Consider the following 23,718-nt stretch of genomic DNA (forward strand, 5'->3'; position numbering starts at 1 on the left):
TTGGAGAACAACCACAGAGCAGCTCAGCCCAAGAAACCGAAATCAAATAGCACAGACACACGACAGAGCCAAAGACAAAAACGCTTTGGAGGAGGAGGGGGCCGGGGAAAGGGAATGGGAGGGGGAAAAAATAACGAACTGATCGGTTTTTTGCCCCCAAAATGAAACAAAACAAAACAAAAAAACTCATCATTAAATAAAAGGAAGAAAGAAAGAAAAATGAAGAAAACCAAAAGAGAAAAACGGAACAGAAGACGAGAAACACTCCAACAGAAGGTGTCGGGAATTCACCAAACCGAACCGACAAGAGTGGCATGCAGAGAAATTTTTACATTCTCCCAGCATGCATCAGGCCCAAGTTACCATGACGACGAGGAGTGCAAAAAACTTAGCAACAACATTACCAACAGGATGCATAGAGGCGACCACAATGCAAGCATCGCATGTGTGCGGCCTGCCCTAGGCCGGGCTGGGCGCGGCTGAGATTTTCGTGTCTTTCTGGGTTTTTGCTCTCGCTTGGCGGTTTTGTTTTGTTTTGTTTTGTTTGCTTTGCGCTTATTATTCGTATTCCGTTAGTTTAATTTTTTTAGTTGATTTTTCCATCATTTTCCATGTGCGTGTCTGTGTGTGTCCATATGCGTGTCTGTGTGTATTTTGTGTGTGTGCGTGTCACTTTCAGAATGTAAAAATGTGGGTAAAGAAAGTAAAAAAGAAAAAAACACACCAACCTTCTCGAAGCTCTGAGGGATGTAAAGGGGGTTTGATGCAGAACACAATGACATGGGGAGAAGAGAAAAAATAGGGGAGATACAGAGAGTAAAAAGAGGACTTCCCAAGGCTAAAAGCTGCAATAGTTTGTTGTCGTTTTTTTCTTTAAACCAAAAAAAAAAATTAAAATTAAAAAATAAAAAAGAACAGCAATGACCTTTTTCCTTTCCTCCACTCCTTCCTTGACAAACAAGATCTACATTTGCCTTCCACGATTCTTTTTTTAAATTCAATTCTGGAGCATCTGAGACCCAGGCAAAGATTGGGAGGCTGGATCCCCTCCCAAAGGAAGGAAGCACATGCTGAGGACCCCACCTCTAGGGGGCCGGGGACACAGAGGCCCCCCTCCCTTGTCATACCCGTGATAGAGCCCCCCACCCCCACCCTGCAATCCACATTCTCCTGGAGCTCTGCCAGACTTATACACCCCCATCCCAGGTGTTTGCAGAAAAATAAGCAGGTTAGACGAAGACCAGTCAGCTGGAGTCATGGATGCACTATAACTCACCAGAGGGGCCGTGGCAGCAGATCAAATGTGTGCCCCCTGCCCACCTGCCCACCCAAGTCCCCGTCCCCTCCCTCCATGCAGCCTCCTCCTCAGAGACCAGATGCAAAACCCAAGGTGCAGAACCAAGGAGCTGCTTCAGGGCCAGTGGGGCTGTGTGCCTGGTGGGCTACGCTTGGTAGGCTGTGGGTGAGGGAGGAGCCGCCCGGTCTCCCAGGTGAAGGAAGAATGGCAGGGGCTTGGTGTGTCAAATGGGGAAACTGGGGCTGGAGAAGGGGCGTGATGGAGTCAAGTGTATGAGCCAACTGGGACTGCCGTGGGGTTTGAACAGGCCCATTTCCTGGCAGGAAGAAGCTGTTTCTACCACAAATCTGATCAGAAATATCCATTAGGAGGCAGGAGATGAGGGAACAAAAACAGTGGAGGCGGCAGATTAAAATTTCTGAAAGGACTGAAGAGAACCAACACAGGGATAAGGGGGCGACAGGCAGAACTGGGGGCAGGGGAGCCCCCAGGGTATGAGGGAATATCAAGGGACCCAAAAGGAAGTGTGTGTAGATGCTTCCCAGGGCTTCCTTGGGTGGGGTGGGGGTGCTGGGGCAAGAACCCCATGCCTCTGGGCAGGAGAAGCCTGGCTGGCTTGATAGAACACCAGGCCCTGGGTGTAGGTGCCTGCTATGGCCCTGGTCTCACTCTGGTCTACAAGAGTCCTTTCTAAGGGTAACTAGGAGAGATGGTACTGGGCTCTGGGAAAGCTGAGGGTGCAGGGCCAGCAGTGGGGGGCACCCTCGAAGATCTCCCTAACTCTTAGATGGAGGGCACTGGAGGGGGGGCGGTGAGGCGAGGTACGAGGCCACGGATTTTGGAGAAGCGAAGCGAGCACATGACAAGGGGAGGCACGCACGACACACCACAGAAGAAGCTGACTCGGGTGGGTGGGCAGGGTGGGGCAGAGGCCTGCAGACTCCCCCGGCCCTGTAGGCTCCAGACTGAATCGCCCCCGCCCCAGGCCCTGCCCTGTTCCATCCTGCCCTCCCCCAAGTCCGGTACCCCACTTGGGCGTCTATCACAAAGCACAGGGGTGGGGACTTAAGCTGCCCCCATTTTATAGGCAAGGAAACTCAGATCTAGAGAGGGATGCCGCCTGGCCCAAGGTCCTGCCTCGACTGGGCAGGAGGGCTCTCCTGCTCCGGTCTGCAGGGGACAGGGGAGCCCGGAGGCTGTGAGCCCCAGGAGGGATGGGGACAGGATGGGGCAGGTCCCTGACTTCGACCTGGATACGGCGTTCCCTACCTCGCACGTAGAGGTTGGCAGGTGAGGAGTAGCGCACACCAGCGCTATTGGTGGCCACACACTCATATTTGCCCTGGTCGGTCTCCTCGCTGCTCTCAATCTGCAGAGCCCCTGTGGGGAGAGGGAAGAAAGTTTGGCCAGTCAGGGGATGCCCAGGGGTGGGCTGAGAGGGCTCTCCCAGAGTCCCATCTGGCCCGATCTTGTTCTGGCTGGGCCAGAGGCAGATGAAAGAGTTGAGTTAGCCTGGAAGCCCCAGCTAGTCTGGCACCTCCCTGGCTCGTCTCCCCCTACCCCGAGTCTAGCCCCATACTTTCCTGAACACACCACACTCCCCAGAAATCCTCCACTGTCACTGTAAAAGCAGCTGGTCATGGAGCTCGGCCTTCATAAACAGCTGCCAACGTGAACTACAAGCTGGGGTGGTGTGTGTGCCATGATGGTGAATTTGCAAAAACACCGAGTTATACTGTCCAGGCAAAGGGGAGAGACGGTTATTCATGCCCCACAGCAGTCATTCCAGAGACCCTAGGACCTAACGGGCCACGCCAAGCGATGTGCAAATTCAGGGAGCCGGTGGGTGCTATGCTGGTTTTACCCAGTGCTCAGATGGACATGAACATGGGTCTGGGATCCTCATGTGTGTTTGCAATCACAGGCCCCAAAGCCCGCAGTGCCCGCAAGTCAACAGAGGCAGGTTGTTAACTCTTCAAGGGTGTTTGAATGAAATTTCAGGACTGGGTTACTCCTGATGACAGTTAAAGGAAGTCGAACTGATAAACATCAAGTATATTTGAAATCACAAGCCTGGATCAAAGAATTTATTGGTCATGAGTGAATACAAATATAAAGAAGAGGCCAATTTTCTCACGTGTATTTAAAATCACAGGCCCAAATCATAGATCTTAGTGCCCCTGAGGTCAATGAAAATAGGGCTGATTTCCTCTCAGCACGTTAGAAATCATAGGCCCAAAAGCAGACTTCACTTCCCATGATCATAGAAGAATGAATGAAACTTCTCAAAAATATGTGAAAGCACAGGCCTTGATCAAGCACTACAGTGCCCAGGAGTAAATGAAAATGAGCCCAGGATTTCCCCAAGGACACCTGAAACCAAGACCTGGGGCAAACCCTCAGTTTCACAAGTAAATAGGATGAGTGAACATCTCTTACTATGTCTGAACCACAGGCCTGGGCGCAAGTGCTTAATGACCTGTAAATAAATATGAGTATCTCCAAGTGTGTTAGAATCACAGGCTTTGATCAGAGTTCCTGGCACCAAGAGTCTGAAAATCCAGTCCAAGTTCCCAAGCAGACCCCTCCTCCTAGTTTTGTTCATGGTTGTCCCATGGGAGTGACATGGGACACCTCATTTGGAAGGTGGAAGAGGGTCTTCCCTCATGTGACATTCTTACTTTTCCCCAACTTCAAGGCTCTGAGGAAGCAGGAAGGCAGGTATTGTTATAGAGGCCTAGAGAGAGCAGAGAGGCTGCCCTATGTCACACAGCATTTCATGGTAATGCCAGGATTAGACACTGACTCTTTCCTAGGGCTCCTAGTCAGGCCTATTCTAGTCTATTCTCTGGGGCAGTACCCAGGGGCTAAAGTCAGATCTGGCCTTTGAGGCAGCCTGTCTCCCGGATCCCTCGGGATAGAAGCCGCAGATCAAAGCTTCAGAGCTGGAAGACCCCTTCTGTACGCTCACTTTACCAATGGGAAAACTGAGGCTGGAGATGGACGGGGCTGCACACAGAGCAATGGGTGGGCCTGGGAGGCACCGCCCTTCCAGAGCGGGAGACAGCTCCCTTCCTACAGCCAGGTGGCCTGAGGAGCCACCATGGCCAGGCTTGACCCCAAGCCACAGGCAGCAACATAGACACAGAGAATAGACGAACACTGGGCAGGGTGGTGAGGAGGAGACACTTGGAGGGGGGGGCCTGCGGCAGCCTCCCATGGAGCCTGGGGGGCTGGGTGGGCAGCAAGAGAGCATGAGTGGGTGGGTGGGTGAGTAAAGAGCCTCTTACCTCGGATCGGAGTGCTTTCTGAAAGGGAAGCAGAGAGAGTCAGGTGAACGACAAAGGCAGTCCTGGGGGGCCGGGGGCCCCAGGGAGGTCAGGCCAGGCCATGAGCCAGGCCTGTCCATTCTGCCCCCGGAGGGGCCGAGCCAGCCTAGGTCTAAGGGCCTTGCAGACCTTGAGAGAAGGCAAGGCTCCGAGGAGCAGGGTGGGTTTGAGGGCTTATCAATCGGGAGGGCTTCCCATAGGCTGGGCAGGAATCTCCTGGGGAAGGAGGGGCATCGCTATGCCCCGGGGAGGTCGATGGCCTGGCCTGGCCCTGTTGACTGCCTTCCTTCGGGGCTAAGGGAGGGAGGTCCATGACCTCCTTTCCTTTTTTCCTTTCTAGGAGGGATAGGGAGCAATGGGGATCTCAGGAATCTTGTTAGAGACAGTGGGAGACGGGTTAGTGCCCCAGGGTCGGGCATTAATAAAGCAAAGGGAAGGTGTTATAGACAGGCCAAGTAGGAAAGACAGGGAGGACAGTGAAAGGGATCAAGGGTAGAGGAGGGCCCTGCAGTCAGTCTTCTTTACTTCCAAAAGGAAAAGAGGAAAAAAGGGTTATCTGTGTGTCTACGTGGGTACTGGGGGCAGGGACAACTCAGGGGACAGGAAAAGGAGGTCCCGGACTGGAGTGTCACACCCTCTGCTCATCTTCCTGGAGGATATCTTCCCCCCTCCCCAATGGCAGCTCATAACCCTCATAACCCTGCTGAGGATGAGGGGACCCCAAAGCCAGGGCAGAGATGCTGCTGAGGGTGAAAAAAATAGCTCCTTTGCATGGCCCAGGCCCATTTTACAGATGGGAAAACTGAGGCCCAGAGGGGCCAGGGAATTGTCACACCATGTGTCAAAGGCAGGGGTGGGCCTTGAACGCAGCTATCCAACCTATCGGGTTAGGGACTGTCTAGCCTGAACTTTTTGGGACCCCCATATTATCTCTTACAAAATCCTCAACCCAGCAAGGCCACTTTCTCCTCTTTACAGAGAAGAAATGAGAATTAGCTGCAATGTGGAGAACTAGAATCCAGGCCAGTTGGGAATCTAGGTCGGCCCCTGCTTTGGGCTGTTTCACTACACATGGATTACGATAGAAACTAGAGGCTAGAGAACAGGGTTTCTCCCCAAGATGCCCAATTGCCCATGGCCACTACAGTGAGAGGAAAACGATGTACCCCAAGGAACATAAAGTAAAATCAAGGACCACGATTAGTCATTCTCACCTTAGTAAGAATTAGCCTACAGCTGGTTTCAGGGAATTCAGGCTAGATGCTGGGAAAGGAGATGAGTAGTGCCCAGTACCAGCCCAGTTAGAAAACTCCCCTCTCACTCTAGCCTCAGCCCCCAGACTTCTGTAACTTCATTTTCCATCATTTTCCAGAATGGGGCAGGTGGGCTGTTATATGCAAAGCTCCAGGATGACCCTGATTTTCCCTCAGCCCCCACTCTCGGGTTGTGTGGCCTTGCCTTTTTTCCTCTTTCCCTCGGGCTCCTCTCTCTGCAGCTCCCTGGTACCTGGCTGGGGAGGGCTGGGTGGCCGGTGGGGAGTGCTGGTGGAGAGGGCTGGGTTAGTAAACATGCCACGTGGAGTGGGTCACAGTTACTGTCACAGTGGCTGTTAGTCTGGGGGGAAGGGACAAGGGAACAAAGAAGGAACGTTAGTTGTTGACGTGGTGAAGAAATGAGACTTACCAAAGGTTTCTGAACGTTTACAACAGAGGGACAAGAAAAAGAGAACAGGATCATTAATGGGTAGTTATGCAGAACCTGTATACTCATGGGGCGGGGGGCGGAGGGAAAGTCAGAATAATCAGTTATTATAATTAATAAAGCAGCTTATGTTCACTGAGCACCTATTATGTGCCAGGAGTTCCCTCCTGTGCCCCTCACAATAATGCCAGGGAGTAGGCACATTTTATAAGGATGCTGAGACCCAGAGAGGACTTGCTCTAGAACACAGCTGACATCTGACCCAGGCCATCAGGCCCTGAGGTCCATGCTCTTAATCATTTCACTAAACTGGGGAGATGATGGTGGAAGCCAACAAGGAAGCAACTGGATTCCCAAGGTTGCCATCATTCCCCCAGCTGAACCCCCAAAGCTGCGAATATCCCCAGACAGGTCAGGCGGGGCCAGGCTCTCTCTCTCCCCAATGTAGAGATTCTGGGCTTAAAGTCTGCCCCTTTTCAGGGCTTAGGTATTCCCTGGAAAGGGAAACAGAAAGCAGAGGATGGGTAAACAGGCTCCTCAGAAGATGCGGCTGAGCATGAGTAAGAGGCACTGAGAACAACTGGGAGGCCTCGAGCACGGGTGGCTCCAAGGTGGAGTACTCAGAGGAAGGAGAGAGAGAAAGCAAAAAGAGGTGTGCTCCAACATGTGTACTCACAACGGACTGGAACATGCATGAGTGCACACAGCACACCCCTACCACACGTGTCTGCACACACAAGGACTAGGGGGCTGTGGCCTGAGACATGTGCTCATGGGGAGGGGGGGGCTGCCCTGGGTACAGCACACAGAAGGGACTGTAACATGGGTGCACATGTGGCTGAGATGCACACAGACAAGCTCTGCCCTGGGAGGGAGAAGGCAAACCTATGTGCTGATGGCATGGCCTGCATGCCCACAGATCAGGCCAGCACAGGGAGCCCAGACAAACACACATGGACGTATCGTGAGGCAGGGGGGAAACGGACACAATACACACACAGCCCCCCAGACGCATGGACTCACAGATGGGGCACGTGGGTGCTATGCTGAGACAGCTGTGGACCCGCCTATCCCTGAGGTGACCAAGGCATTGTGCTCTGTCCCAAGGCCCCCTAGCCTAGCCAGGGCCTAGACAAACAGGCTAGGCTGCCTGTCTGTGCCCCATAACAGACAAACCTCTACCACCATCCTCTGCCTATCTTTGCCCCATACTTCCTTACTGCTTCAGTCTTGGAGACACTATCCCTGCAGCTCTCAATGGCTCCCCATTCCTGTCTATGGCTCACTATCTCCTCTGGAGATGCCTACTACTTTAGCATAGAAGATACTCTCCCTATGCCACTTTCGCGGCTCCCTATTACCTTGACTGTCTGTGCCCCATTATATACCCAGTGGTTAGGCATTGAAAATGGCCTTCCCTTGCCACCTGTCATGGCTCCCCACCATCTCTGCCTGTCTTTCTCACTTTGTGTCCCACTGTTGGGGCACTGCAGATAGCCACCATCCTCTGTGGCTTTCCATCACCTGCAACTATCTGTGCCTCACTGGGAACCCACTGCTGGGTACTGGAGACACTATGCCCTGGGGACTCCAGAGCTCCCCCTCATTATGCATAACTGGGCCCAGGACATGCCCACTCAGGCATTAAAGAGCTCTCCTCCTATCATCTACCACAGCTCTCCATCACCCTGCCAGTCTGTGCCCCATTATATCCCCACTGGTCCAGCTCTGAAGATACTTTCCCCATCATCAACGCCCGCCATGGCTGCCCAGCATCTCTGCCTGTCTCCCATTATTCCACAGGGCTTAGGCCTGGAGATGCCACCCTTCCCCTGCTGCCCTCCGTGGCTCCCAGGTCCTCCTGGCTACCTGCACTCACCTGATCTCAGCTGCTTGATGCGCCCGTTGCTGGCACTGGGGTCCACGGGCAGAAAGTCCTTGAACCAGGTGATCTCAGGGTCAGGGTTGCCGCTGGCAGCACACAGCATTGTAGCTGTCCGCGTCCGCTCCACAACCTTCAGCTGGGGGCCCATGTCAATGTTGGGGAAACCGGGTGGCAGCTGGTCCTCTGAGGGCAGAGATAGGAAAAACAGGACAAAGGCCCGGTTATCACATGGCCACCCTTCCAGGGTAGGGCTTGGGGACTGGCTGCCTGGACAGGAGCCATATCACCCTATATCCCCAGTGGAACAAAAGGGCTGTGGTTGTGGCCATGCAGGGGTCGCCGCATGGAGGGCCAGTGGCTCCAGTCCCAAGTCTCAAATGCTAACTATGTGCCAGGCTCTGTGTAGGTAACTTCCTGTGCCTCCTCAGAGGGGGAAACTGAGGCTCAGACAGACACAAACCTGCCCCAAGTCACACAGCCAGGACATGGCAAGGCTGGGGTTGGCACCCAGGCCTGGCTGAGCCTGAGGAGGCTGGGATGGCAGCTGCAGAACCCCCAAACCAGGCCTGGACCTATTGGGGTCTGAGGAAGCAGCCAGACCCTGTCTGAGGTGTTCAGGCCCCAAGGCCTGAATGATCAAAAAGGTGGTTCTCATTAGTATGGACGACATCAAAAGAGGCCAAAGCCAAAACTACTGGGCCTCAATTCTTGGTGCTCAGGCCTGGCCTGGGCATGCTGGAGGCTGGGTCTGCCTGCAACCCTCTGTGCTCCTGTTTCCATATGTGTGCATGCATGTTCACCTGTGTATGCACCCACATGCATGTCCACATGTTAGTACTTCCCATGTGCATGCAGCTGTTGGAGTCCCCGTGAGCACGTGTGGGTGGCAGCCAGCCAGGGTGGGAGCAGGCACGTGGGTGCCGGGGAAGGCCACGGCCGCCTGGCGTTACTGCGAGCTCCTAATTAAACAAAAATGTTCATCGTGTACCACATTGTGCCCTATTCCTCGGAGTTTAATTAAAACAACGGTGTGGGAGGCGTGAGCGGAGTCCACAATCAGATGGCAGGGGAGGGAGGGAGAAGCAGGAATGCCGGGCCCAGCAGCTCAGAGCTTCCTCACTCAATGGGGGTGGGAGGATGGGGGCTCAGGGCCTAGAGCTGGGGAGGCCAGGCGCTCCTGGGTCAAACACCCTGGGCTGGGTGCCCAGTCCAAGCACTGCGTCCTTCTAGCAGCTGGAGCACAGAGATGCCAAGGAGGCCTTGATGGGGGGCAGGGAGCAGAGATGTAGCTTTCCCAGACGCCCAGGGCACTTAATAGATTCCGAGCTTGTTCTTTTAACTCTCTGAGCCCTTACAATGGAGGCTGGCACGGCGCGAGGGGAGGCAGGCTGTTCCATCTATGCCCAGGAAAGGTCAGGGCAAAAATATCTGCTGGGAAGGGGCAAGGCGGCCAGGCTTCTGACTCCTCCCTGTGCCTCCCTCCTCCCTCCATTCCTGCAGGACAGGCTCCAGGACCCATGTAAAATGAAACGATGGGGCCTCCAGTTAAACAATTATTAAGGATTTCCAGATGGTCATGGCAGAGCTTTCTGAGGGAGGGACCCTACAGAGGTCACACACCAGGGTCAGGGACAAAGTGTCCCTGGGGCCAATGGGATGCCTCCTCCAGGCTCCAAGCTGACCACAGCTCTGCCACTCTGGAGGACACTGAAAGAACACCACCCCGGGAGCCACATGTGGGGCCACCTCCCACCTAACCGCTGGCTATGGCTCATACTTATAGATCAGAAAGAATCAGGGTATCCCTGAAGGTGACAGGAGCAACTCACCCACCTGAGACCTGCAGAATGGTTGGTGGCCAAGCTATCTTATTCAAACCAAAATAACGACGACAATAATAATAATATCAAACAGAGACTTGACCAAGTGCTCACTCCCTGCATAGCATTGCACGAATCTCTCTCACTTGTGTCGTCCACTCATCTAATTCATGAATCCACTCCTTGTGGGGAGACTGCAGCTCAGAGAGGTTCATTAACTTGTCCAAGGTTACACAGCTTCAGAGTAGCAGCGTCAGGATTTGAACTCAAGTTGTAGTCCCCTGGGCTAAAACCACTTTATAATAGAGAAGGCAGTAGAGAGCAGATGGGCGGGGATTTGTGGCAAGGCTGTCCAAATGCTGCTGTTTTATAATGAGGAAGCAATTTTCTGCACTACCACCCCCACCCGCCTGAAAGAGCCCAGCGAAGCAGTGTTCCCAAGGGATCCATGTGAGTGTACAGGGAAGTGGGGGGCAGCCGCTTCTGCCTGTCCAGCTATTCCTCCTCTGTTCTTTTGGGGAAGCCACGCCTTACTGACCCTAAGCGGCTGACACACCCTGGACTCCAAGGAACACTCTGCCGATTGGAGTCCTCTGATTGTCCCTCTAGCCATAGTAACTGGCTCAGACATGGCCAAGCTGGGCCAAAGTGCACCAGTCCTGGGTCACTCGGTCCTCCCTTCTGGGTGGGGGCTTGGAAGCCTGGAGTTAATGGGAGGCATCTGAAGATATATATGGAAGAAAATAAGCCCAGAGGCAGAGAGAGAGTGAGCTCTGAGAACACTGTATGAGTGTTCTCCGGGATCCAGCTGAACCTGAAGCTGGACTACTCTACATACATTTTAATTACATAACCAATGAATTCTCTTTTTTTCTTGAACCAGTCTGGGTTTGGTCAGCCTCTTGTAATCACAAGAGCATGATTAAGATAAAAAAGTGAGGATGGCTCTAGTCTCTTAACATTCCTCTTTGCAGCAAAGGTTTACGCAATCCTATCCATAGCTTCTGGGCTCAGTGGTGTTAGAGGCTAGAGAAGAGAGATCAAGGTCTTCCAAAGAGAAAACCCAAAGCAAGACTTTAACAGATGCCTTTGGTGTTTGTCCCCAAAGCCTAGGGCCCAGTTCCTCCCCCACCAACCCTGGGGAACCCAATACCTCGGAGGACAGTGAGCTTGGCATGGACTGTGATCTCCCCAACAGAGTTCTGGGCCACGCACTCATACACGTTCTCATCTCGGGGTGTCCGCAGCGGCTGGATCCTCAGCACAGCCCCCGCACTCCCATCAAACTCGATCGTCTGCCATGGACAAGGAAGGAAGGTCAGGGCAAAGCTGGGATCCCAGGGGTCCAGGGAGAGGAACTGGGGGCTGTACACGCCTGTGTGTGGATGTCCCACATGTATACACTAGAGGCAGAAAACTGGGCCTGGGCATGTACAAAGTAAAGAGTATTGTGGGAATGTGGGAATGTGACATGCACATTAAATATGTGTGACTGGCATGTGAAGGTGTTTTGGATATGGAAACATGCATGTCTGATCATGTGCATGTATATAGATTCCTTCCTGCGAGCAGTGGCGTTGAATGTGAGTCTGTGTGAATGTAAGATAAGACTCAGAGAGGGCAGGGCCCTACTTGAGGCCACACAGCATGAAGGTGGCAGAGCAAGCCAGCCTGGCAGGGCCCTTACTAAGCAGGCAGGTGGGGCCACCTGGCAGGCGGTGAGTGGAAGAAGGGCCCTGGCTGGAGAGGGTGACTGGCCCTGGCTGCCCACATTATGTTGGGGAACATTTCTGTGACATCTTCCATGACTGAGCTGCTACAGACCTGTTGGGGGGGGAACTTTCCCCAGGCTGCCTCCCCTCACCCCCAACTCACCTCGAAGCGCTGTGAGTTGACCTTCTTCCCCTTCTTGTTCCAGGTCACCCGTGGCTTGGGGTCGCCTGTGGCCTGACACACAAAGGAGGCCACACCTCCCGACACGCCGATCTGGTCTTTGGGTTCTTTGATGAAACTAGGGGGCTCTGAGGATAGAGCAGGAAAAAGAGGCTCCAGTGGGCCCAGGTAAGTGGCCAGGACCTCACGGGGCCATGCAAACATGCCCCCCCCCCGCCCGCCGGACATGGAGTCACGATGTGGGCCCAACAGGAGGGCTGGAGAGAGAAGGAGGGAGGTGAAAGAACGCCATCAATGAATGCTCCCCCCAAGGCGCCTGTGGGTACCCCGGGGTCTGCATAGCCCCACCCCATCTGCCACCACCTGGATCAACAGCCACATACACTCATGTGTACACAGTCTCACGTGGGCTCACCCACTCAGCGCCACAGGGGATGGTGGAAGAGGAGACCCCTGAGATCCTGAGGTCCCCAAATTCAGCACCTGGAGACCCCCAGTGGTGACCAGTCAAACTCTGAAGGGTCTTTAGTCCTGAAAAGACTTAGGAGATAACTTGGTCTAATCCCCTAGAGAGACTTGTGGGGAAACTGAGGCACCAAGCAGGTTAGTAACATCTAAGATTAGTAACATCTAATCCTTCTGACAGCGTGAGGGGCAAGGCCATCATAATTCTCATTTTACACATGAGAAAACTGAGGCACTGACCAGACATAGCACTTGCTTCAGACACATGCAGCCAGCCAGGGGCTGAGGGATTTGAACCAGGCTGGCTCCTGTGCCCACATTCTTTGCCCCTTGCAATGATCTGATACCGTTCCAAGAAAGTGTCAAGTGGGAACTATTACGTCTTTAACATCCCCAGATAGCCTCAACTGCCTACCTAGGACAGACTACAGTATCCAGCCAGAGTTCAATAACATTATTTCCTTTTTATTGACTTTTCACAGTAACCTTTGAATTGCCCAAAGGGATACTGGATTTCCATTCACAGTCATGCTACAATGTATCCCATAAAATGAATTCAGTTACTTCCGAGATTTTTACCACCAGACTCAAGGGCTGCAACATACTTAAAAGGTCCTGAGGGGAATAACCTACATATCCAAGCAAAGGGGAGTGATTAAATGCATCCTGGAATGCCCATGAAGTGGAATACTATGCAGCTATAAAAAGGAACAGGATGCTTTTCAAATGAACTACTAGGGAAAAAACAGCAAGAGATATCATGAAATGGGGAAAAGTTAGGGGTAAAAAAAGTGTATGAATTCTATTGTTTGTGTGATAAGAAAAATGAAAAGGGAGAAAGAGAGTGTGTGTATATGTCATATGTGTGTGTCGTGTGTGTGTGTGTGTGTGTGTGTGTGTGTATGTACATGTTCAGAAACAGTGGCTGCCTCCAGGGACAAAAACCACATCCCTGGACACAGGACGAAGGAGGTTTCATACCTTGGTACCTTTTTAATATTTGGAACTATTCAAAGATCAATTTAAAATATTTTTTTAAAGGACTGAATAAAAAGGTAAGCTGATTAAAGAAACCTATTAAGTAAAAGTTTGAGGTCTGAGGAGAGGCAGAAAGGGGCCAAGCAACTCAAACTAGAGCAATCCCGGGCCTCTGAGCCCCCAAAATCAGTGGGGAGAGCAGAGGGCCATAAGGGCTCAGCTGGAAACTTCTAGCTGCTCAGAGCCTGGGGAAGCTCAAGGAAGCCTCAGGTTCCAAGGCTGGGTGCCCCACAGGCCCTAGTTTATCCCATAAGTGGCTCAGGATAGGCTTGAACAAAACAGAATGCCCATCTCAGGGGTCTGACCTGCCTCACCTCCCTCATTCAGGGCTCTGCTCCCATTGATGTGGCATGTGTCTACATTGGCCATCTCTCTTGAAAATCAGTGGACCCACTGCATGCAGCACGTGTGACCTCATTCAACTCCTACGTATGCCTCTGAGGCAGTGACTTAATCCCATTGTACGGGTGGGGCTGTTCAGATTCAGGAAGGTTAACAACCTTGCACAAGGTCACACAGCTCAGAAATGAGAACACTCGGATTTGAACCCCGGTCTCTCTGTCCCCAAGACCACATCTTATGCTCTTATCGCCTCCAGGCCTTGAGCCTGACTTAGATGTTTTGCTCCACAGAGCCCTGGGCTGGGCCCGCCTCCCTGGTTCTGACTGTTGGCTGCCCCTCCTCTGAGCCTCAGGAATGGTAACTGGGGCCATATGGGTCCTCAGCCAAGGTCACAGGGAAAGTCACTACGGCCAGGTCAGGAATCTTACTTCTGGGAAAATACTCCCTCAGAGCCTCTGGACGAAAGGGCAGAGCAGCTGCAGGAGGCACAGCTGTTTATCGGAGCTGGGGACACCCCCTACTCCCACCAATCCAGGGAAGGAGACACGTGGGGCGTTGCTGTTCCTTCCTTCTGGAGTCCCTTCATCTGGCAGCTCCAATCTCAGCTGGGCCAGCACTTACCCTGGGAGCCTTCTTCGATTATGGCAGGAGGTCAAGAGCCCCTTTGTCCCTACCACTGCCTGGACGTCTCCCATCACAGCCCTGATCCCGCTGGGCTGAAATACCTGGCTATGTGCCACAGGGTAGGGTGGGTGTGGGCAGCCCCCACTCCCCAGGACGCCACCATACCTCCTCTGTATCCAGTGGACCCTTGAGAAAATAGGGCTCTTGACTTTGACGCCCATTAACACCAGGCCCAGTGAAGCTGCCCACTCACTCCTGGGCCCCCCCCCCCCCCCCCCCCCCGCAGCAGTCGCCTTCTTTGCCTCTCTCCAGGTGGTTCCAAAATCCCAGCCAGCCCTGGAGAGCTTTCTCAACCCACTGCATCCACCACTAGAAAATTCCTTGTGGATGCTCGGATTCTCTCATTCTCTCCCCTCTTCTTGGCAAAGGAGCCCAGACACAAGAAATATGCACTGGGTATGGGCGCGGTCCACGCCAGCAAATGTTCATTTTGTGCTAGGCCTGGTGGGGCTCAGCACTATTCTTACACCTGCGTCACAGGCAAAATTGAGGCTCAGAAAGGGTGAGTGACCTGCCTAGGGTCACCCAGCTCATGATAGTCCAAGAGCTAGGATTCCAACCCCATCCTATCTGGCTCCCAGGCCCTGCAAACAGCAGTCTTGATAAATTGGGCTGTGGGTTTTCATTACTAAGAGCACTCCAGGGGTGCCCATTTCTTAGACAAAGAGACTGAGGCTCAGATGAAGAGACTGAGTTTCCAAGTGGGGAGGCCAGCAGTGCAAAGGCTGGGAAAGGCCTGATTTCTGTTTTTCCATTTCAGATTCTGCAGAGAGGAATCTGGTGCCAAATTCACAGACCCACCCACCGTCTCCTTCCACTCTGCCTGGGCCGGCCCACAGCACCCTGGAAAGGCCCCACAGGCCCAGGAGCCATTTCCACAGCACAAATCACTCCTCTTGGCGCCGGCTGTGAACACTTCAGCTGCTCCCCCAGGCTCTTTGCAGCCTGACAGCCCCCCACCTCAGATGGCCCCCCGAGGACCTGGGCCACTCCCTGAAGCTGGCAATGCCAATCATGGTGCCCACAGGCCCTCTGCTGGGCCCCAGATGACAGGGCTCCCGCTAAACAGACCCACCTACTGGGGTGGAGATGTCCCAGCCCTAAAGATGGAGACCTGGGTTTGAATCTAGACCACTACCAACACCTAAAGTAATACAGTAATAATAAATGAGGACTTACAAAGGGAACACCTGCTACATGCCAGAGCTGACATCCTAGGTCACAACCCACCATGGTCCACCGGGTCCCTCAGCTCCTCCCATCACCCACAATGGTCTGTCCTCCCCACAGCAGCCAGCAGAGGGTGCCAGTGAGCACCTGAGTCAGGTGCAGCCCCTCCTCTACCCACAGCCCTCCAGGACTTCCACCTCCAGAGAGGTAAAGCCCAAGTCCTCCCCAAGCCCACACAGCTCTGCACAACCTGCCCTCCCTGCCGCTCTCTGCTCCAGCCACACAGGTCTCCTGGTTGTTCCTCCAGCAAACCAGACATGGTCCTGCCTAAGGGCCTTTGCACATGCTAGCCCCTCTTCTTGGGGCACTTTTCCCCAGATACCAGTGAAGTGCACTCCTCAGCTCTAGGTCTCTGCACGGATGCCACCTACTCACTGTGACCTCTCCCTGACCCCCCACACCCTCATCTCCCTTTCCCCTTTTGTTGCTCCTGGGCATGTCCACCATCTAACACACTTAGTGTCTCTCCCTCTCTGTATTAGCAGCTCCATAAGGGGGTGCGACTTTTGTTTTGTCCTGTGTCTAAACCTACACCTGGCACACAATAGGTGCTTATGTGAATGAGAACAGTCCCTTCCATGTCACAAAACTGAGCCAGGATTTGAGTCTAGATCTAGAACTCTGTGATCTCTATCCCTCATCACAATGGCCACTTTGTGGCCTCAGTTTCCCCACCTGAAAACAGGGATGATCTCAGCTCCACCATGGCCAAGGCTGGTAATTATCAGTGAAGCAAAATGCCAAGCAGTAAATATATCATTTATTCAACCAGTGTAAGTTAAGTCAGTGGTTCTCAAATGGGGGTAAGACATCTTTTTCTGGGGACATCTGTCGTTGTCACACTGGGGGTGTTCCTGGCATCGAGTGGGTGGGGGCTGCTTAACCCCCCACAATGGCGAGGACGGCCCCCCATGGAGAATGACAAGACCTCAACATCAGCAGTGCCCACAGGGAAAAACCCTGTGTTAAAAAATGAATGAAAAACTAAAATTCTTAGTACCTTTATTCCACCATTTCCACTGCAGGGAACAGAGCCCTAGGTAGTAACTGGACAGATCACAGCCCAGCCACCCCTGACCTTTGGCCTCTGGCCTCTGGCCTGGAGGCAGCTTCATACCATAGTGGGGAATTCAGGCTCTGGAGCCAGGCGGCCCAGGTTCAAATCTGAGCATGGCCACTTCTTGGGTGTACTGTAACCTGACTATGCCTCAGCTTCCCCATCTGTACAACGGGGATAATGATAACAGTATTCATCTCATCAGATTATGGTGGCTGATCTGTTAGGCACTTACTAAAAAACAACATGAAAACGAGAAAAAGCACCAACGGACGAGGAGGAGTGTGTCTCCGGTGTTCTCACCCAGCTGCAATAATTATTATGCTTGTGGTAACCTGGGACTATGGGCCTACTATGTACCAGGCAGCATGCAGGGGCTTATCAGCTGTCTTTGTCACAAGGATGCTGGGATGGGGATAATGTTATAAGTCTCATTCAATCAAGGAGGAAATGATAGCTGAGTCATAAGCCCAAGGTCAAACAGCAGGTCTTCAGCAAAACTGGCCTAATCAAAGATCCCAGCTTCTTTCCCTTCTGGACTGACTCTGTGTCCCCATGGGTCTGAGTGATGTCTCCTCTAGGCCCTGCATGGTGGGGTGGGTCTTGGTGGTGTGCCCACAATTGACTCTTATCCTATCCAAACTGCATGTACTAGCACCTTCACTAGGGATGCCCTTTCCACCAGTGAACTCCTACAAACCCACAAAGCCCCAACTCCAATGCCCTCTCTTTCCTAAGAAACCTCCTCTGGCTCTGCCTGGAAAGGTTTGGATGCCTGTGTATCTGTCACCAGGGTGCTGGTGTTTCTACCTACAGCAAGGGAAGGTGAACTCTGTGGCTCACTCAGGAATGAGGAACTTCAATTAAGTCCCTTCTTACTCCGAGCCTTAGGTTTCCCTCATCGGAAAATGTGGAAGGTAATTGAACAGGCATGCTGGGTTTTGAGAGGCTGGAGGGAGATGAAGCAGGTAAGTCTGTATTTAGCACTAGACTTGGTGCAGAGTTGATGCTGGGGAAGCAGGCATCGTTGACATCACTACCATTATTGCTTTATTAATACCGTCATTATTATTTGCCTCTGAATCTCTCAGGACTCAGTGCATAGTAGGCATTTTACTCAGTAACATTCATGGAGCACAGAGGTTCCACTTGGCAAATCCAGGAGCCCTGGGGACAACATGTGTTCACACACGCACACATAAATGCATACTCAGACACCCGCACACCCTATGCCAGGCTCTTACCTTCTGCTGCGCAGCCGCCGATGAGCAAGACCACAAGGAGGCCCATGGGACCAATCACAGACGCTGCACCAGGGCCCCAGGCAGGCGCCATGCTTAGCAGTGACCTGCAACCTCCAACCTCAGCCCTGGAGGGGGGGTGGCCCCAGTCCCTCACAGAAAGGCCTCGAGCCACACGTCAAATGAGGCAGCGTCTGCAGAGACAACAGAGGGGCCATGAGAGGCGAGCAGGGGAATCCGGGAGGACTCCCTGGGGGAGGCAGCAGGAGGATCACAGGGGGGTGGAGGAAGAGCCAGGGGATGGGGAAGAGAGGGTTACAGGACAATGGGGGAGGGTCACAGGGTGACGATGGGGTAGAAAGAAAGTGCTGAGCCCTACTACAGACTGAATGTCTGTGTCCCTCCCCCAAAGGCACGTGGAAATCCTAACCCCCAATGTGACGGTATTAGGAGGTTGGAGCCGCTAGGAGGTGATTAGCTCATGCGGGTGGAGCCCTCCTGAATGGGATTAGTGCCCTGATAACAGAGCACTTCTACCAGGTGAGGACACAGCAAGAAGACAATGTCTATGAGCCAGGAGGCGGACTCTCACCAGACATCAGATCCGCCACACCTTGATCTTGGACTTCCAGCTCCCAGAACCATGAGAAATAAATGTCTGTTGTTTTGAAACCCCCCAGTCTCTGGTACTGTTATAGGAGCCCAAAATGAAACAGCCCCAACACCCAGCTGAGTCCCAACACTGACTGAGCCCCCAAACCTGGACAGAAGCCCTGACTCCAGCCAAGCCCCAAACCAGGATTGAACACCAGCTCTAGAATTTGCTCTGAACACCTAATTTCTTCCCCTCATAGCGTGGAACTCTGGAAGAATGAGATACCAGCTAACACTGCCGATTGTCCCTACAACCTGGCCCTATTCGGCCACCAATCAGATCTTCCAAACACACATCTATTGATCCCTGCTCTGCTCTAACACCTGCTGTGGCTCCCATCACCCCCAGGGGAAGCCACTTCTGCTGACAGCCACACAGCATGAGCTCAGTCTCCCCTGCAAGTCTTTGCCCCTTCTGTGCCCTCTGCCAGAAATGCTGTCTCCCTTTCCCCCCACTACCACATGACAAGTCTCAGCTCAGTTGTCACTTCCTCCGGAACCCTCACTGCCCCTCGAAGGTCAGCCTCCCACCCCATTCCACATCCCACAGCCTCAGAAGTGACTAAGATCATCCTCCACAACATATACCCTAGTTTGTAAATTAAATGGTATGCTAATCACTCAGCATCTGTTTCTCCCACAAGAACCTAAACTTGTCTAAAGGCAGAAGGGTCCCGCGTCCCATGGGCAGAACCCTGGGCTGGCCTCCTCCCCAAGTCTCTGCTTTGGCCAGTCAGGGCAGAGGGCTAGGGAAGGGCAGGGAGAGACTCAAGGATAAGGCCCTTTGGCCAGGCCATGCCCTGGGTGGGTCTGGGCCATGACCACAGGGATGGGTGCCACATAATGATGGGGCAGCCCCTGTCATCTTGCTCCCAAAATACCCAGCTGCGGTCACCTCGCCCAGCCATGGAGCGGCCCCAGGGGAGACTGGGTGGTGGCTGGGTCATGGCCCAGGGTGGAGGATGGGGAAACTGGGATGGAAGGTGGGGGTAGGGGGGCTCAACTTTCACACAGTCAGACCAGTAACTGACATGCAGTCAGAACAGACCCAAAGAAGGATGCCTGCACAGTCAAACCACAGACAGTCACAGACACACAATTGGACCACAGACAGACAGAGAGACAGAAACAGTCACAGATGTATGCATACAGTCAGGCAATAGAGATGGGGCTACACACAAAGTCAGGCAAATAAAATTTGCGCATAGTCAGACTACAAACACAGGCAGGCACAAAATCATATCTCAGGCACACAGAGTCAGATAAAATGCACACTCAGGATCACAGTGGGTCAAATAATACACATACATGGCCAGACCACTAGCACAGTCAGATCAGAGGCACAGGTCCACACAAAGACCACAGACTCAAAGCAGACAAGAGACACACACGAGATCACAGCAGGGCAGACAATATAGGTAATCAGACCACAGTATACAGAAACACACAGATCAGAGACACAGGTCCATACCAAGACCACAGATACACAACCAGCCAAAACACACACAGTCACAGGCAGGCAAATAAAACTTGTACACAGTCAGACCACAAACACAGACAGGTACAAAATCAGACCTCGGATGCACATATTCAGACACACAGGGTCACAGTGGGACAGACAATACACATACGTCAGACCACTAGCACAGCCAGACACACAGCCAGATAAGAGACACACACAGGGTCATAGTCAGGCAAACAATGCAGGTACATGATTGGGCTGCAGTGAAATATAAATATGGAGTCAGGTCAGATCTGGGGTGGTGCACAGGCAGGTAAACTTAACACACAGACCCCAGACTCAGATGTGTGCACACAGGCTACAGAGACAGGCCACGCAGTGAACAAACCACACTTTCACCCAGCCAGGCAAATAAATCGAAACATGCAAAGCCGTATCCTCCTCATCTACACACACATGCAGATAGGCATGTACACAGACTATAATACACACTCAGACACAACCAGCTGGGGACTGGGTAGTTGGGGAAACTGGAACCTTGAGCATAGCCCCTCACCTCGTACCCCTGCCATGGGCCCTTTAAAAGTGGAAACAAGGAAGGTAGAGGCACAGATGAGGCCAGGATGACCACAGCAGCTGGCCCTACCCACAGACGCACATCTGCTGGACCACATTTGGGAAGGGGGACTCTGGCCCAGACCACTTTGGTTAGCTGGGTGGGCCCTCAGAGAACGTCTGGGGAAACCACGGCAGCATAGCACACCTGCAGCACAGAGGGGCTCAAATCCAGGGCTGCCCAGCCTACCATGGACCCTCGAGCGAGTGACATCCCTGTTCCAGCGTCAGTCTCCTCATCTAGAATACCAGCTGCACAGAAGGCCTGGTGTATGGGAGGGCCCCGGACACAGCTGCTTCCCCCACTGTCCACACCCCATGGGAGCCAGGGGCAGCACCTTCTAAACAGGGCAGCTTCAAATTAGCCCCTGGTTCCTGCAGCCCTAGCCTTGCTGGGTCCATGCCTTCTTGACATCTGGGCAGGATGGGCCGAGCCATGAGCTCCCAACTCCCTCAGGGCCAGCCTGCTGGGGTCTGGTGTGGGGAGGGAGAGAACAGTGTGTGTCAAGGCCTGGATGATGAAGCTGGAATGGGGGTGAGAGGCATGGACAGACTCAGAGAGGAGAGGGTCAGTCACCACACAGAAGACAAAAAGTGACAGTGTCTCTCAGGCCCCCATGCAGGCTGGAGGAACTTGCTATGACAGAGATTAAGACCCTACAAAGCCCACAACCCTCCTACCAACGACCACTTTCTAAAAGACCCCAAGTGTGGGGTCTTTTGCAAGGAACCTGGAGAGAATATAAAAAAGCTCTGTCAGCTCTGCCTTCAAAATCTATCCCAAATCTGCCCACTTGTTACTTTTCCCTCTTCTGCCTCTACCTGGTCCAGCCCTATCATCACCCACCTGGGCCAATGCACTCTCACCCTCACTTCCCCATAGTCTGTCCTTAACATGAAGCCAGAGGACACCTGTGAGCACCTGAGTCAGATCCCATCCCTCCTCTGTCACTGCCCTCCTAAGCTACCCACCTCCCTTGGGGTAAAAGCCCAAGTCCTCCCCAGCCCATAAGGTCCTATATGACCTGCCCCTGTCCCCTCCCTGACCTCTCCCCACTTGCCCACCTGCTCTAGCCACATGGGCCTCCTCACTATTCCTCCAACAGGTATGGTCCTGCCCCAGGACCTTTGCATTGCCTGTTCCCTCTGCCTCCAGATTTAATGTTAATATTATTATTTGGCTGAGAATTAAAGGGTGAATGGGAATGGAGGGGAGGGTCATCCACACAAGAAACAGCAAGAAGCAGTACCTAGAGGTCCTAGGAAGGAGATGGGAAGAGATCAGGGCAGAAACACAGAACAGCAAGGAGCCCTAGGCAGCTCTGGGCAGGGGGAGATGTGGCCAGGTTGGCATCCAGCCAAGCCTCCTCCCTGTGCTTCTTTCAGGAAAGCAGCCTGCAACACCAGCCCTGCCACTGTCAAGAAAGGGAAACTGAGGCAGGTGCATTGGTGCCGCATGATGCCACAATCCCTGAATTTTGGGAAGATGGTGTGACTGTAAAGAAGGGAACAACCTCCCATGGGAGTTGCAGGAAATAATGGGCAGCAAATGAGGCTGGGCCAGGGGTAGGGAGGAAGGAAAGGAGCAGCTTCGGGACCTGGAACCCAGGGTCCAGGGAGGGTCCTGTCCAGCCATCAGAAGAGAGTTTCCTCTGTGCCAGGTACTGAGTTGTCCACCATTTGCTCCCAGCAGCCAGTTGGGGGGCTGTGGGGGAACATGGTTTGTGCCCTCCTTTCAAAGGTGAGGAAACTGAGGCTCACAGAGAAGTCCCTGGGGACTTGCCCAAGGTCCCCAGCTAGGGCTGGGTCCTCTGGACCTTGGTCCAGAGCCCACATTTAATCACATGACTGTGTCCTTCCTTGGCCAGTATGTGATCTCAGGACAGTGAATGACCCTCAGGGCCTGATACAGCTTCCTGGGCAGCCACTGGGGGATCCCAGACTGTGCTAATGGGGGACGAGTGGGCACCCATTCCAGCCAGGCGCCGGGGCATGGGTCACGCGATCCCAGAGTCAGCCTTGTGTACCCACGCAGAGCAGGGAGCATAAAGGGGTGATTATGACCCAGGACTGCAAAGCAAACAGGCTCTGTGTCACCCGTACAAGGCAGGGTCTCCTGGGGCCCGAGGATGCCTGCCCCCACCTGAGGGTTCATCCTGTCATAGGGGGTCTGGGGGCTCAACTGTGCAACTCTGACCCTCGGGAGATTTCTCATGGCCTTGGGCCAGGGGAAGGGAAGGCTGGTGATGTTGGCAGTGCGGCTTGAGGACACCGGGTACTGGACCACCTCTCTGCCCTCACATCCACCCACTACACTTCTCCCTCCCCACCACCTCCCTTCTGGGCGAGCAGAGTTTCCTGAGAAAAAAGCCCCAGACCTTCTTAAGGGCAGGAGCTGGGCTTCTAGCCTCGCTGGATAACTGTGCTCCCAAAGTGCCCAGCAGGGTCCAAGCTCCAGCTCTGAGTCTCTGGTGGGCCTCATCATTCCCCCAGTGGGAAACAGTGCTGGGCCAGCCCTACCACCTTCCTGGAGCATCTAGGACTGGGGCGAGGGAGCTGCCTTTAACAATATCCATTTGTATTAGGTGCTGTCCCCAAGATGAGCGGATGGGCAGGGCAGAGAGGGAGCCAGGCCCAGCCCCAGAGGGAGGAATCTGCAATCCTAGCTGGGTGTCCCAAGGTGCCGAGCCCTCTTAAATGCTCCTTGAGCTTCCTTCTGTTTCACCGATGAAGAAACTGAAACTCAGAGAGGGGTTGCTGCTTGTGAAGGATCACACAGCACGGAGGGGGCTGGGCTGGGATTCAAGGTGAGAGACCGGTTTTCAATCGAACCCAGAGTCCATACTCCCTGAGTGCCCAGGCCGCCAAGCTTGCTCCTGCCAGCATGCCCCTCACACTGGCTTCATGGAGAAGCTTGACCCCTACCCTGCTCACACCCTTCAGGGCTCCCCAGCACCTCTGCTCAGCATTGTGGGACCTTTGGGATCTGACCCTAGGCCCACCCT

General features: G+C 53.5%; 1 protein-coding gene across 10 annotated transcripts in view; it reads right to left on the minus strand.

Annotated features, from left to right (window-relative positions):
- PTPRS (protein tyrosine phosphatase receptor type S) overlaps positions 1-23,718 on the minus strand; it is a 99,198-nt gene that overhangs the window by 42,034 nt on the left and 33,446 nt on the right. For all 10 annotated transcript variants that reach the window (XM_087816679.1, XM_087816678.1, XM_087816677.1 and 7 more), the window contains exons 2-6: positions 17,986-18,176; positions 11,908-12,053; positions 11,186-11,327; positions 8,207-8,395; positions 2,567-2,677 (exon numbers count right to left, since the gene is read on the minus strand). In XM_087816679.1, coding sequence (XP_087672805.1) covers positions 2,567-2,677; positions 8,207-8,395; positions 11,186-11,327; positions 11,908-12,053; positions 17,986-18,076 — 679 coding nt within the window. In that variant the 5' untranslated portion in view covers positions 18,077-18,176. The remainder of the gene's footprint in view (positions 1-2,566; positions 2,678-8,206; positions 8,396-11,185; positions 11,328-11,907; positions 12,054-17,985; positions 18,177-23,718) is intronic.

This window comes from Miniopterus natalensis, chromosome 4 (genome assembly GCF_054644295.1).
Source record: "Miniopterus natalensis isolate mMinNat1 chromosome 4, mMinNat1.hap1, whole genome shotgun sequence".
Classification (NCBI taxonomy): domain Eukaryota; kingdom Metazoa; phylum Chordata; class Mammalia; order Chiroptera; family Miniopteridae; genus Miniopterus; species Miniopterus natalensis.